This window comes from Akebia trifoliata, chromosome 16 (genome assembly GCF_017979445.1).
Source record: "Akebia trifoliata isolate Shusen 1 chromosome 16, ASM1797944v1, whole genome shotgun sequence".
Classification (NCBI taxonomy): Eukaryota; Viridiplantae; Streptophyta; class Magnoliopsida; order Ranunculales; family Lardizabalaceae; genus Akebia; species Akebia trifoliata.
The window spans coordinates 13,569,522-13,585,853 of record NC_141390.1 but is presented as its reverse complement, the minus strand read 5'-3'; the positions used below and the strand labels follow the sequence as shown (position 1 = coordinate 13,585,853).

The window sequence follows — 16,332 nt, the reverse complement described above, 5'->3', positions numbered from 1 at the left end:
GTTCTCAATTCCAATTTAAGCTTAAATATTTTTTTTTTTATGGAATATTATCCAATGAAAATATACTTTCAAACTAGTTCGTCTTAACAACATTTTTTATATGAATACTCTACGAAAATTACTATGAAAATTAATTTGTTTCGAATTGATTTTCTAGTTAAACTCACCCAAATTCATTTCTTATTGTTCCACAATATTAAAATATCTTAAAAAACATATAAAATGAATTATTCTATAATTCGATGCATGAATTTTGAATTTAAATCATAATATATTTGAAATTAACTATCAAAATGTAGATAAAATAATTTTATTAAAAATTATATTACGAATTTGAAATTATAAGTTTCCTGCCTTTACAACTGGGTTTTGCATGTTCCTACGATATTAAAATAAAATTCTCAACTAATTTTGTTGACGATTTGACAAAATATTTTAGTGACTAAGTAGATCATGACTTTGTGAATATTTTTATGTCGAAAATATATTTAAATTACAATCGAAGATTACGTATATGAACCCACTCTCAAAATAGACTCGTCTCTATTTTTCATTCTAGTTATGTTAATACATCAAGTTATATTCTTATATAATATATTGTAATATAATATATTACAATATATAAAATATAATACTTAGATGTATAAGTTCTTAACAGATACGCATTCTAATATAATATAATATGATATAAAAAAATTAATATAATAATATTAATTTAATAATTTCAAATCAATCCTTCTTTTATAAATAATTATACTTAAATTCAATTTTATAAAAATAATATAAATTATATATATATATATATATATATATATATATATATATATATTTCTTTTCTCCGTTATGTCAATTACATTAAACCAATTCGAATTGTGTATCTTGAATTTTTAAAATTCCTTATCAATTTTTCTATATTAATCACAATACCCTTAAGCCTTAAGTTTTTTTTAATTTTTTAATTTTTTTAATTTTTTAATTTTTATTTTTATATAAAATTAATATTTTTGTAAGTTATCCAACTAAATTTAGATTTAAGCATACTTATAGTCTAAAATATATTTTTTGATACTTTTGAACTCAACGGTAACATTCATTTGATCCATATAATTTGGTATAAAATTTTGAATTTTATCTATTTTGACTAAATATTTTAATTCTCCAATCATAATCTTGATAAGGTTCTCCGAATTATACATTTCATTTGTCAAATTTTCCTTCTCGCAAATCTTTATTTTAGATCAATAATATTACAATTTATTTTTAATATGTTTTAAAACTTAATAGAAAAAAAAAGATCAACATAATTGAATCAATTTTTTAATATACGTAATAAATTTTCATGGCATTATAGTTACTCACCTATTCTACACCATAGTTGAAGGATTCGAAGGACACGTTGAGGAACCAGTTAGAAGTGAAAATGCTTACCTTGGAGAATTTTGAGGTTAGTATTGTTAGAAGTAATAGCATTAAAAGTTTTAGTGGACGAGTAGTCCTTGGATCCAATTGATTAATGAGACAGATGGACTGAATTAGGAATTTTATTAAAGGTGCTCAAGAGCTTTAGTGTGATTCTCGAGATTCTTTTAAGAATATTTGTAATATTTAGTAAAACATTTCTAACTATGTGAAATGTTAGTAAGTATTTCACCATTTTAAAGATAAATAAAATAGTGGTGATGAGTGTTAAAATTTGTGTTGTCATTCTGAAATAAAATTTTAACTTAGTTCATATGCTTGGTTTTATGAAATATTGATGAATGAGTAGGTCATGTACCATTTCTAATGTAAACTTGTCAAAGATGTTACGTGTTAGGTCATGTTCCCAAAGGGGGCGGGACAACATGCCTGACTCAAGATGCGTATCAATTGGTGCTAATGAACGGTTTAGATGGGAGTGAACTTTGTCCTCCACAGAATCCACATAAAGATTCCTATGGATTAATTTTTAGGGAATCTGTATGATTATCTTCGCATAGTAATCAGTTGGACATTGTGCATCATTGTTGGAGACTAAAATTTTCTCCTAGGTTTAGATCTTAATATATTTAGGAGCGATGTAGCTGATTGGGTTTGGACTTAGTTACATTGGTTTTAGAGATTTTTGAAGTTCAACAATCCAAATCTATCTCATTGGAACTTCAGAGAGATTTTTAATCCAATTCCAAATGGAAGAAACACTAATTTTTTTTTTTGTTTTTGAATCTATTTTTAAATAATTTTTTCAAAAAATAATCACACATTATTTAAGGTCCATTTTACTGGTATCTAAAAATATAAATATCCCTTTTAAATCTAGTTATTTATCTCGTCATGACATTTATATATTTATTAAAAATTACAAAAGATACTTTTAACTACAATAGGCTTTCGGCCCATTGAAAAATATTAACCATATAATCTCATGGGCTTTGGACCCATTGGCTTCGCTTAGCCCAAACGTAGGGTCAGTGTATTACAATTTCAAAGTTGATTCCAACGAGTTTTATAGATGATCCACTTGAAATAAAATCGAATCAACTCAAAGAATTTTTAAAATTATTAATAAGACAAAGATGAAGATGAGAAAATAAACAATATGTGATGGTACCGACTTGGGGCCAAACGAATCTGCTGTCGAACGAGTCTGGCGCGCGCAAGCTGATCCGGATAACCTTCGTTATCCAAAAAAAATTAATAATAATAATAATAAATAATTAATGTTGTCGGTGCCTCTGGGCTCCTGTGGTAAATTAAATAGAGTATGAAATGATAGAGGGCCTTCGAGAGCAAAAATGATTCAAGGGTCTAAGAGATCATCATCCTTCACTTGTCTGCTTGCAACATTACTATTACTTGTACTAATACTCCTTGGTACACTATCTTCTTTCAGCTACGGATACTGCAATGGGTCTGTTTCAGAATGCAATGAGGAGGAGGAGATGTTAATGGAGTCCGAGATAAGTCGAAGGTTTCTTGCACAATCTCATGACCATATAACCAAACAGGCAGTAGGGAGAGGAGACCAACCTGCGTGCAGAGGTCCGCAGGGTCAGTCTATCTCCAACAATGGCAATTGTCTCCCTCAAGCATCAAATCCTCCCAAAAGAGTCTGCTCCAAAACATACAGATGTAGACCATGAATTAAAATGTTCCAACTTTTTACCACCCATATGCCATATCTGAATGGGAATTATTATTTGTATTATTATATGTTGATCTTCAAGAGTTTATTTAAGTATTTAAATTGTTGTTTTAAATTAAAATGTTCGACTGAATGGGAATTATTATTTGTATTATTATGTTCATCTTCAGGAGTTTATTTAAGTATTTAAATTGTTGTTTTAAATTAAAATGTTCAACTGAATGGGAATTATTATTTGTATTATTATATGTTCATCTTCAAGAGTTTATTTAAGCATTTAAATTGTTGTTTTAAATTCCAATTCCGCATCTCGTTTCGTTAATCTTGGCTTTAGATTATTCCAGATCTGTGAACAAAAATAAAAATAAAAGATACATAAGAAGAAGAAATCATATTCTCCTTGATTTCCTATGTAATCCATGAGGCATATGCATACACAGAGATCCTCATTGTTTAGCCAAGATCATTTTCCCAGATCCCAAGATCCTATGTGATGATTTCGCTTCCCCAATGAAAGGATACTCCTGGACTTTGGCTGCGGGATGTGGAAATATCTTCAACACCTCCAATGTAAAAAGGGGAAGTGTTAGGAGGTCGTAAAGAGAGCCGAGCATTGTGCCAAATATTTTTTTTAACATGGGTTAGAAGTTTCAGAATGGGCTGATTTTTTGTGAGGATGATCTCTGTTTTGAAGAGATCATCCTTACCAAAATTCAGTTCCTTCTGAAATTTCTATTCCTAATTTACAAGTTGAAGAATCGTGAACCGTCCGAATTTTTTAAACCAGTTTTGATGAGGTTAAAATTTTCAGAATGAACTGATTTTTGACGAGGATGATCTCCTCATCATAGAGATTATCCTCACAAAAAATCAGCCCATTCCAAAACATCTAACTCATACATTGAAAAAATGTTTGGCACTATGTTTGGAGGCTCTCTTTAGGGCCTCTAAACACCACCCTACAAAAAAGACCTAGATCATTATCTCTTAAGGGAGAAGTGAATTGTCATGGAAAAAGTTTTAATCTCGAGAATGATCAAATATTTCAGATGTTCAATGAATGTTAATCGAGTTTAATCAAAGAATTTTTTACAATATAACTCTCACACACGGGGTATTCTTTTTTCAGATTTCTGGTTGTGTTGCATAATTCAACAACTCTCATCTTACGAGAAAAACTCAGTCACGTTAAGGAAAAACGGGGCGCAGATTTTAATCCAATTCTCCAATCTGTCATTAAGAAAAATTGGATTGCTCTCCAAAATTGTTTTGAAGATCAATACTGATGGTTCTATATTGAATAACTCTGCCGCGTGTGGAACAAACACATTTTTCTAAGGCTTGGAACCATAGCTCAGACTTGCTTGGTATTGAAAAGCAGCTTCCAAGTTATGAGTTCGAGTCCAGCTTACTTAACCAAATAAAATATGGCTGTACGAACAAGCAAGATATATATATGAATGATCAAATTACTTTTCCATTAAAGCTATAATTGAAACGGTGAGAGCAAAAAAATTTAGCAAAGTCATGCTTTCTACAAATTCTGTAACTTGTGAACTACATATTTGCAATAATTCATCCTTGGATGTTTAAGTTTGCAGAATACATCCACTCAGGCCCTGCTTGGTACATTTGCAAATGCAAATGATTTGTTGGAATCTAATTTACAGATGCTTGGTTACATTAAGGATTTTTTTTGCGGTGCAAATTTCAGCAAATGGTTTGCAGCCTGTGCAAATCTTTTGCATTTGCAAATGATTGCGTGGTACCAAGCAGGGCTTAAATATCACCAAAAATCACCACATGAGCATCTCCCATCCTTGAAATGGTGAAAACGAGTTGCATCACGAACAACAATTTCTCTCTTTGTTATACTACTAATGAACTTGAGAACTATGTGGCAATCCCCACAAACACGAAGGTTTTTAACGATTCTAACTGTCGATCCTTTAACAGACTTAAGTAACCCATAAGCCACAGCCAACCTTTCACTATGCCAAAACAGCTGTTGTTCCTTCTCTTGTTTTTCCAAATCATGTAAAACAAAGCTAGTGTCTGGAACATAACCTCTCTTCTTCATCTCTGTACTCAACTCCTTAAGCAACCCAATAATCTCATTTTTCATAAAATCAGACAATTCACCAGCATAAAATACTTTGCTCTCCTTACTCAAATTCACCCAACTATAACCGGGTTCTTTTCTAATCGCCATAACTGACATTAGTTTCCTCACTTTGGAGACATCATCCCACATACCAACACCGGCATAGGTATTAGATAGGAGCACAAAGATTGAAGGATCCCGCGGTTTTAGACTTAATAGATGATTAGCAATCCTTATTCCCATTTGGGTATTTCCATGGAGTTTACAAGCACTTAACAAAGAAGCCCAAGTAGCTTCATCAGGTTCGAATGGCATCATTTTAATTAGATTATCAGCCTCAACTAGATGCCCTGATCGCCCGAGAAGATCCAACAAGCAAGTATAATGTTGTAGAGATGGATTAATTTTGTAATCTTGAATCATGGAATCAAAGAGATGATAACCTCTATTGACTAAACCCGCATGGCTACAAGCATAGATTATTCCAACAAAGGTAACTTCATTTGGTTTTAATCCTTCTGAAACCATCTCATCATACAACTTTAATGCCTCCTCAGCTCGACCATGTTGAGCTGCTCCAACTATAATTGTAGTCCACGAAACTACGTCTCTTTGACGAATCTTATTAAAGACATTTTTTGCCGCTAAAATATCACTACATTTGGCATACATAGATACAAGTGCGTTACTAACAAAAACGCTAGACTCATAGCCAAGAACTATAACAAGGCAATGAATCTGTCTCCCAAGTTCCAATATAGTTAAATTAGCTGAAGCTCCAACAATGCTTGAAAGAACAAAAGGGTCTTCAATTTGGATTTCTTCCTTCCGCATCTCTGTAAATAGCTGAATTGCATCAATCCCATCTCCACTCTGCACAAACCCAGAAATCAAAGCAGTCCAAGAAAACAAATCTTTCACTGGCATCATCCGTAAAATCTCAACAGCATCCAAATTTTGACCGTTTCGAGCATACCCATTAATCATAGCAGTCCAACAAACGGAATTCTTCGAAGAAATCAAATTGAAAACCTGACGGGCATCATAGGTTAACCCACATTTTGAATACATATCAACAAGCGATGATTTAACAACGTCGTCATCCATAAAAGGCGATAAAATAAAGCGGGCATGAACTTGTTTGCCTTGCCTAAGAGCACTCGAGCTGGTGCAGGCCTTAACGAGAGTGGCAAAGACGTAATTATCGGGTAGTAACTGATCGATTGAGAACATGACAGGGAACATCGATATGGTCTGGTGGGGAAGATTGGATTGGTTGTGAGCAGTGAGAATGGAATCCCATGAAACAAGATCTCGTTGAGGCAATTCGTCGAATAGATGGAGAGCGTCTTGAAGGAGACAGCATTTGCCATACAAATCGATTAGATTATTGGGGAGTGGTGCCCATTGTTCCAGACCTGTTTTGATGATTTGGGCGTGGATTTGTTTTCCGCGTAATGGGATTTGTTGTTTTGCGCAAGATCTGAGTTGATGAAGAAGCTGGTGAGAGAAGTACATTAATTCGCTCTCCTTTGGTCTAAGGCCACAATAACAACAGAGTTCCAGGACATTTTTGGTCTTTTTGTTTCTTTTTTGGCAATTTTGTTGTTGTGTATTTTAAATCTTGTCGAGTCGACTCAGATTGCAATTCGAGTTATTTGGCCTATTCAAATCGGATATTCACCGAGTCATATTGAAAACTTGGAAGAGTTGCGCAGTTATATTTAAATTTTTTTTCTTAAAAGAATTATATAATTTTAAATTATTAAAAGGTTAAAATTCTCAAATAATTACAAAGGTTTTCAGTATTTTCAAAATATTACTAATATTTATACAACTATCACGTGATGTTGCCAAAATGTTATCAAATTATCAACATTAGCAACATTTTGAAAATACTGAATTTTTTTTGTAATTATTTGAAAATTTACTCTTATTTTTAAATAATTATTGTATATTTATTTTACTCGCACAAATCAATCTATGATTCATTGACTCAATGGACATTCAAGTCTAATATAATTTTTGAGTTTTCAAATTAGAGTCCAACTAGCCTCACTAAGTAAGATTGGTCTTGTTAATGTGTTGGCACACGTTAAAGTGCACTAAATACACTTTGAAAATTGAATTTTGTACCAAAAGTAATCTATAAAAAAAACTACTTTTTTATCAAAATACCCTCGGATTCGCACATGTTAACAAAATACAGTAAGATTTCAACTCTTAGTAAAGGTCATTGAACTCTCCTTTTAGTATAAAAAAACATGATCCCATGCCATAGCGTTTGTAGAGAACACAATTCTATGAACTTTGAAAAAATATTTTATTTTTAAATATTACTTTTCATTGTTGAATTTTAACTTTAAAATTGAGATCTCTGTGGAAGTTCGGCAGCCATCCATTTTTAAAATCTTGGATCAAACACAAAAAACATTGATCTTTGATTTTTTTTCTTTTTTTTTTTTATAAAACTAGAGGGTTGTGTTATTGGATTGTCAATGTGATAATCCATTTGAGCTCAATGACCTTCAATAAGAGTTAGGGCAACAAATTGGGTGGGTCAAACTCGAAGGGTTGTACCCGACCTTCGTTTAGGTTTGGGCATAGTTAGCTAGGGTTTGAACTCAGGTTTGGGAGAAAAAATAATTGACAAAATTAAATCAGATTGATTTCGAGCATTGATATTCAGTTGCCCAATTTGTCTGAACTTGAACTTAATATGATTATAATTTAAAATTATTTTTAAATATATTTCTTTCTTTCTTGACAATTCACATATAAAACTTTGATTAAGAAAACTACTATTGACACCCCAACTATTACTGTTTACATCCTAATAAAAATTCAAGAAAATAAGTGAATTGTTGAGAAGAAGTAAAAGTTGGGGTGCCAATAGGTTTTTTGGCTATATTTCTATTTTTGGATTTAGGATTTTATATGACCCTAATCATAATTGTAAACAACTACTGAAATTATTTGAAGCGGGTGTTATAATGTTTTGTAATGTTGCAAATATAATTCGAGCAGAACCATTGTAATGTTTGAAGAGTGTGTTTTTAATCTTTTATTGAGGTGTGATAAATAATTTAAGAAATTGACATGTAATAAGTAAAAATTGGGGTGCTAATAGCAGCTTTCTTAATTAGTCATCATCATATTTTTCTTTAAAGTTTCTTATAATATGAACTTTGAAATACATATTTAGGATAAATAAATACAAATTATATATATATATATATATAGGGTAGCGTTTAATGGCAAATTTTTTGGCAAAACATTTTTCAAAACATGGGTTAGAGGTTTTGGAATGGGCTGATTTTTGGTGAGGATGATCTCTACGATGAGGAGATCATCCTCACCAAAAATCAGCCCATTCCAAAACTTCTAACCTATGTTAACAAGCTGAAAACTCGTGGACCGTCCATTTTTTGTAAACTGTTTTTGATGGGGTTAGAAGTTTGGAATGGGCTGATTTTTGGTGATGATGATCTTCTCACCGTAGAGATCATCCTCACCAAAAATCAGCCCATTCCAAAACCTTCAACCCATGTTTTGAAAAATGTTTTGCCAAAAAATTTGCTAAAAAGTTTGCCATTGAACGCCCCAATATATATATATATGGGGACGGTTCAGCAGTCCTAAAGTTTGCCAAGTTTGGTGCCAAACATTTTTCAAAATATGGGTTAGAAGCTATGGAATGAGCTGATTTTTTGTGATGATGATCTCTATGATGAGGAGATCATCCTCACCAAAAATCAACATATTCCAAAACTTCTAACCCCATCAAAAGTGATTTACAAAAATTAGACGGTTCACGATTCTTCAACTTGTAATTAGGGTTAGAAGTTTCAAAATGAGCTGATTTTTTGTGAGGATGATCTCTTCACCGTAGAGATCATCCTCACAAAAAATCAGCCTATTCCAAAACTTCTAACCCCATCAAAAGTGATTTACAAAAAATGTTTGGCACCAAACTTGGCAAACTTTAGGGCTTTCGAACCGCTCCCTATAATATATATATATATATATATATATATATATATATATATGGGTCCCGTTCGACACCCTAAGTTTTACCACACACTTTAACAAACGCGTTTTGTCTTACATGGGTTAGAAGTTTCGGAATGAGCTGATTTTTGGTGAGGATGATCTCTATGGTGAGGAGATCATCCTCACCAAAAATCAGCTCATTCCAAAACTTCTAACCAAATCAAAATTGATTTACAAAAAATGGACGGTCCACGATTTTTCAACGTGTAAACATGGGGCTAAACATTTCGGAATGGGCTGATTTTTGGGGAGGATGATCTTCTAATCAAAGAGATCATCCTCACCAAAAATCAGCTCATTCCAAAACTTCTAACCCATGTAGGACAAAAAACGTTTGTTAAAGTATGTGGTAAAACTTAGGGTGCTGAACATTTCCCTATATATATATATATATAATATATATATAGGTCTCGTTTAACAGCTAACTTTTTCACAAACTTTTTGGCAAAACATTTTTCAAACACATGAGTTAGAAGTTTTGAAATGGGCTGATTTTTGGTGAGGATGATCTCTACGGTGAGGAGATCATCCTCACCAAAAATCAGCCCATTCCAAAACTTCTAACCCATGTTTACAAGTTGAAAAATCGTGAACCGTCCATTTTTTGTAAACTATTTTTGATGGGGTTAAAAGTTTTGGAATGGGCTGATTTTTGGTGATGATGATCTCCTCACCATAGAGATCATCCTCACCAAAAATCAGTCAATTCCAAAACTTCTAACTCATGTTTTGAAAAATATTTTGCCAAAAAGTTAGTCATTGAACGCTACCCTATATATATATATATATATATATATATATATATATATATATATATATATATATGGAGCGGTTCGGCAGCCCTAAAGTTTGCCAAGTTTGGTGCCAAATATTTTTTTGTAAATCACTTTTGATGGGATTAGAAGAGTTGGAATATGCCAATTTTTTGTGAGGATGATCTCTATGGTGAAGAGATCATCCTCACAAAAAATCAGCTCATTCCAAAACTTCTAACCCATATTTTGAAAAATGTTTGGCACCAAACTTGGGAAATTTTAGGGCTGCCGAACCGTCTCCATATATATATATATATAGGGTCCCTTTCAGCAACAAACATTTTGACAAACATTTTGGCAAAACATTTTTCAAAACATGAGTTAGAGGTTTTGGAATGAGCTGATTTTTGGTGAGGATGATCTCTACGGTGAGGAGATCATCCTCACCAAAAATTAGCTCATTCCAAAACTTCTAGCCCTATGTTTAACGGTTGAAAAATCGTGGACCGTCCATTTTTTATAAACCATTTTTGATCGGTTAGAAGTTTTGGAATGGGCTGATTTTCGGTGATGATGATCTTCTCACCGTAGAGATCATTCTCACCAAAAATCAGCCCATTCCAAAACCTGCAACCCATATTTTGAAAAATGTTTTGCCAAAATGTTTGTCAAAATGTTTGTTGCTGAACATTTCCCATATATATAATATATATATATAGATATATATATATATATATATATATATGGGTCCCTTTCAGCAACAAACATTTTGGCAAAACATTTTTCAAAACATGGGTTAGAGGTTTTGGAATGGGTTGATTTTTGGTGATGATGATCTTCTCACCATAGAGATCATCCTCACCAAAAATCAGCCCATTCTAAAACCTCTAACCCATATTTTGAAAAATGTTCTGCCAAAATGTTTGTTGTTGAACATTTCCCATATATATATATATATATATATATTATATATATATATATATATATATGGGTCCCGTTCGGCACCCTAAGTTTTACAACACACTTTAACAACGCGTTTTGTCTTACATGGGTTAGAAGTTTTGGAATGAGCTGATTTTTGGTGAGGATGATCTCTATGGTGAGGAGATCATCCTCACCAAAAATCAGCTCATTCCAAAACTTCTAACTCCATCAAAATTGATTTACAAAAAATGGACGGTCCACGATTTTTCAACGTGTAAACATGGGGCTAAACATTTCGGAATGGGCTGATTTTTGGGGAGGATGATCTTCTAATCATAGAGATCACCCTCACCAAAAATCAGCTCATTCCAAAACATCTAACCCATGTAGGACAAAAAACGTTTGTTAAAGTGTGTGGTAAAACTTAGGGTGCTGAACATTTCCCTATATATATATATATAGGATAGCGTTATTACGACCCCTATTACAACTCATTGCAACTCACCATTTGTCTTATATGGGCAAAAATATTTGGAATGGGCTGATTTTTTGTGAGGATGATCTCTGTGATGAGGGGATCATCCTGGCAAAAAATCATCCAATTCCAAAACTTCTAATCCCATCAAAATTGATTTACAAAAATTGGACGGTCTAAAATTTTTCAACTTGTAAACATGGGGCTAGAAGTTTCATAATGAGCTGATTTTTGGCAAGGATGATCTCCTCACCATAGAGATCATCCTCACAAAAAATCAGCCCATTCTAAACATTTTTTCCCATATAAGACAAACGGTGTGTCGCAATGTGAGTTGTAATAGGGGTCGTAAGAACCCGACCCATTATACCCCTATTACGATTCACATTGCGACACACCGTTTTGTCTTATATGGGCAAAAATGTTTGGAATGAGCTGATTTTTTGTGAGGATGATCTCTATGGTGAGGAGATCATCCTTGCCAAAAATCAGCTCATTATGAAACTTCTAGCCCATGTTTACAAGTTGAAAAATTTTAGACCGTCCAATTTTCGTAAATCAATTTTGATGGGGTTAGAAGTTTTGGAATGAGATGATTTTTTGCCAGGATGATCCCCTCATCACAGAGATCATCCTCACAAAAAAGCAGCCCATTCCTAACATTTTTTCCCATATAAGACAAACGGTGTGTCGCAATGTGAGTCGTAATAGGGGTCGTAATAACGTCATCTATATATATATATGGGAAATGTTCAGCAACAAACATTTTGACAAACATTTTGGCAAAACATTTTTCAAAACATGGGTTAGAGGTTTTGGAATGGACTGATTTTTGGTGGGGATGATCTCTACGGTGAGGAGATCATCCTCACCAAAAATCAGCCCATTCCAAAACTTCTAACCCCATGTTTACAAGTTGAACAATCGTGGACCGTCCATTTTTTGTAAATCATTTTTGATGGGGTTAGAAGTTTTGGAATGGGTTGATTTTTTGTGATGATGATCTCCTCACCGTAGAGATCATCCTCACCAAAAATCAGCCCATTCCAAAACGTCTAACCCATATTTTGAAAAATATTTTGCCAAAATGTTTGTTGCTGAACATTTCCATATAATATATATATATATTATATATAATATATATATATATATAGAGAGAGCGGTTCGGCAGCCCTAAAGTTTGCCAAGTTTGGTGCCAAACATTTTTTGTAAATCACTTTTGATGGGGTTAGAAGTTTTGGAATAGGCTGATTTTTTGTGAGGATGATTTCTACGGTGAAGAGATCATCCTCTCAAAAAATCAGCTCATTTTGAAACTTCTAACCCTAGTTTACAAATTAAAGAATTGTGGACCGTCCAATTTTTGTAAATCACTTTTGATGGGGTTAGAAGTTTTGGAATAGACTGATTTTTGGTGAGGATGATCTCCTCATCATAAAGATCATCCTCACAAAAAATCGGCTCATTCCAAAGCTTCTAACCCATATTTTGAAAAATGTTTATATATATATATATATATATAGGGGACGGTTCAGCAGCCCTAAAGTTTGCCAAGTTTGGTGCCAAACATTTTTCAAAATATGGGTTAGAAGCTTTGGAATGAGCCGATTTTTTGTGAAGATGATCTTTATGATGAGGAGATCATCCTCACCAAAAGTCAGCCTATTCCAAAACTTCTAACCCCATCAAAAGTGATTTACAAAAATTGGACGGTCCACGATTCTTCAACTTGTAAACTAGGGTTAGAAGTTTCAAAATGAGCTGATTTTTTGTGAGGATGGTCTCTTCACCGTAGAGATCATCCTCACAAAAAATCAACCTATTCCAAAACTTCTAACCCCATAAAAAATGATTTACAAAAAATGTTTGGCACCAAACTTGGCAAACTTTAGGGCTGCTGAACCGTCCCCATATATATATATATATATATATATATATATAATATATATATATATATATATGGGGGGCGTTCAATGGCAAACTTTTTAGCAAACTTTTTGGCAAAACATTTTTCAAACACATGAGTTAGAGGTTTTGGAATGAGCTGATTTTTGGTGAGGATGATCTCTACGGTGAGGAGATCATCCTCACCAAAAATCAGCCCATTCCAAAACTTCTAACCCATGTTTACAAGCTGAAAAATCGTGGACTGTCCATTTTTTGTAAACTATTTTTGATGGGGTTAGAAGTTTTGGAATGGGCTGATTTTTGGTGAGGATGATCTCCTCACCGTAGAGATCATCCTCACCAAAAATCAGCCCATTCCAAAACCTCTAACTCATGTTTTGAAAAATGTTTTGCCAAAAAGTTTGTTAAAATGTTTGCCCTTGAACGCTACCCTATATATATATGGGTCCCGTTCAGCAACAAACATTTTGGCAAAACATTTTTCAAAACATGGGTTAGAGGTTTTAGAATGGGCTGATTTTTGGTGAGGATGATCTCTACGGTGAGGAGATCATCCTCACCAAAAATCAGCCTATTTCAAAACTTCTAACCCATGTTTACAAGCTGAAAAATCGTGGACCGTCTATTTTTTGTAAACTGTTTTTGATGGGGTTAGAAGTTTTGGAATGGGCTGATTTTTGGTGAGGATGATCTCCTCACCGTAGAGATCATCCTCATCAAAAATCAGCCCATTCTAAAACCTCTAACCCATGTTTTGAAAAATGTTTTGCCAAAAAGTTTGCTAAAATGTTTGCCCTTGAACGCTACCCTATATATATATATATATATATAGATAGAATATATGGGTCCCTTCAGCAACAAACATTTTGACATACATTTTGGCAAAACATTTTTCAAAACATGGGTTAGAGGTTTTAGAATGGGCTGATTTTTGGTGAGGATGATCTCTAGTGAGGTTAGAAGTTTTGGAATGGGCTGATTTTTGGTGATGATGATGTCCTCACCGTAGAGATCATCCTCACCAAAAATCAGCCCATTCCAAAACCTCTAACCCATGTTTTGAAAAATGTTTTGCCAAAATGTTGTTGTTGAACATTTCCCATATATATAATATATATTATATATATATATATATATATATATATATGCGTTCGATGGACATGTGAGAAAACATATCTACAAATGAAAGAGAGACGCCGTTAGATCTAGGTGGTTCGACGGATGAGATTTAAATTTTAAATTAAAAATTACTTTCCAATTGTAAAGCTCTATGGACACAGAAATTCTCTAGTTTTTACAAACGCCTCCTCAACAAAATATATTTTTGTATTAAAAAAGACTCCATTCTCCATCAAAATGTAAAAACTGATTGATTGATGAAAAAAAGGAAAATCCTCAATCGAGCTGTATCACTCTTCTTTCTTTCTCTCTCTCTCTCTCTGTTTTTATAGAGAACGAAACCATCTCTCTCTCTCTCTCTCTCTCTCTCTCTCTCGCTCTCTCTGTGGTTCTGTATAGAAGTTGGATTTTTTTCTTAATCAGTTTGATCTCCCCGCCTACATATGTTGGACTTTATGATTTGATCGAGTCAAGTTGGTTTGAGTAGGATCCTAGTCCATTACACTCGATAGATTTAGAGAGAGAGAGAGAGAGAGAGATCTTTGATTGGGGATTAACAAGTTTGAATGGCACCTGGATCTCACTCTCTCTCTCTCTCTCTCTTGCATTTCATATCTATATTAATGCATTCTTGAGCGTTCACCTGTTATTAGAAAGGATCCCTTGAGGCTCACAAAAGGGACGTTTGATTATTTAGGGAAAATCTAATTTCCAATATTTATAAAAACAATTGATTTTTCGTGCAAATTTGATGTAAAAACCCAATTTTTGAAGTGGATATTTTTGTAATTTGGAATCAAAGATGGATAATTGGGAAAACCCTTTATTTGGATTCATAAAAACTTTTTTTAATGCAAATTTGATACAAAATCATAATTTTTGAAGCTGATATTTGTTTAATGTTTTGACATTGACAGATGATTGAATTTAATTGAGTATGGTTGAAGCTGAAACAGTGTAGTTATGGGTCTGATTAAAAGCTCTTAGCTCAATACGCAATTATCACATAAGAAACTAGGACAGAAGTTTTCAGATGCATGTCGTCCAACCATCATTTATGAAACTTGGCTAAACAGTAGCTGTAGGTTGGATTTAAGTTCTTCATTAACACAAGTTCTTATTACCACCAATACAATGATTTTAAGTACAAATAATAGGACTCATCTGAATCTAGTGGAACTTGCATGAACTAAAGTTGTTTAAGAAAATTAGGTTTAATTATCAATTGTGGCCCATCTTAGCATCAAATGTAGTCAAATTATTTTGATTGCTAGTGTGAATTTCAATGGGTGGGTTCAAGTCTAATGGATGCATATCAGTAGACATAGCTTGCACCATCTGCCAATCTCTTGCAATGATCAACATAAATTTCACTTCCAAATTTTAACGTTGAAAAGCATCTTTAGTGTTATTTATTGTAAAATAAAATTCATACATAAAAGTTCTAAATTCCTGCTGTGATACACACATTATAAGATGGAGAAGAGTTGACTTTGTTTAATAATATAAATATTAGGTAAGCAGATTTTTCACATTAATAGAATCTCTTGATTTATGCTTATTAGGAAATTACCCACATATGTTTAGCCTTCAATTGTGGTTTTGTATACTGACCATGACTTGATGTACTTGTATATATATTACACTGTATCAATGGAAAAGTTACTGGTTGCATCATCATATTATATTCCTCTTTATGGTATCAAAGCCTATTAGCTTAAACAAGCATTATCTTGTATCTGTTTCTCTTCTTCCCTTTCTTCTTCTTCCTCACTTCTGTCAAAATGTCTGAAGAAAATATCGGAACTAGTCAAACAAATTGCACTATTTCAAATTCCCTTAACTTTGAAATAGTTTGATTTCCATAAAC

The 16,332-nt window shown here is 33.1% G+C and overlaps 2 protein-coding genes across 2 annotated transcripts; one reads left to right on the top strand and one right to left on the bottom strand.

Annotated features, from left to right (window-relative positions):
- The first annotated feature begins 2,774 nt into the window (after positions 1–2,774).
- LOC147382606 (protein RALF-like 32) lies at positions 2,775–3,122 on the top strand. Its single transcript, XM_086427198.1, has one exon. It carries the CDS (start codon positions 2,775–2,777, stop codon positions 3,120–3,122), a length of 348 nt encoding a protein of 115 aa, XP_086283324.1.
- Positions 3,123–4,639: 1,517 nt separating this feature from the next.
- Positions 4,640–6,839, bottom strand: LOC147382605 (Pentatricopeptide repeat (PPR) superfamily protein). The gene has a single exon (XM_086429378.1). The coding sequence runs from the start codon at positions 6,744–6,746 to the stop codon at positions 4,911–4,913; it is 1,836 nt and encodes a 611-aa protein (XP_086285504.1). The 5' UTR covers positions 6,747–6,839; the 3' UTR covers positions 4,640–4,910.
- Positions 6,840–16,332: the final 9,493 nt, after the last annotated feature.

Excerpts from the sequence above, each read along its gene's own strand:
- LOC147382605 (XM_086429378.1), bottom strand. The coding sequence starts at position 6,746 with ATGTACTTCTCTCACCAGCTTCTTCATCAACTCAGATCTTGCGCAAAA.
- LOC147382606 (XM_086427198.1), top strand. The coding sequence starts at position 2,775 with ATGATTCAAGGGTCTAAGAGATCATCATCCTTCACTTGTCTGCTTGCA.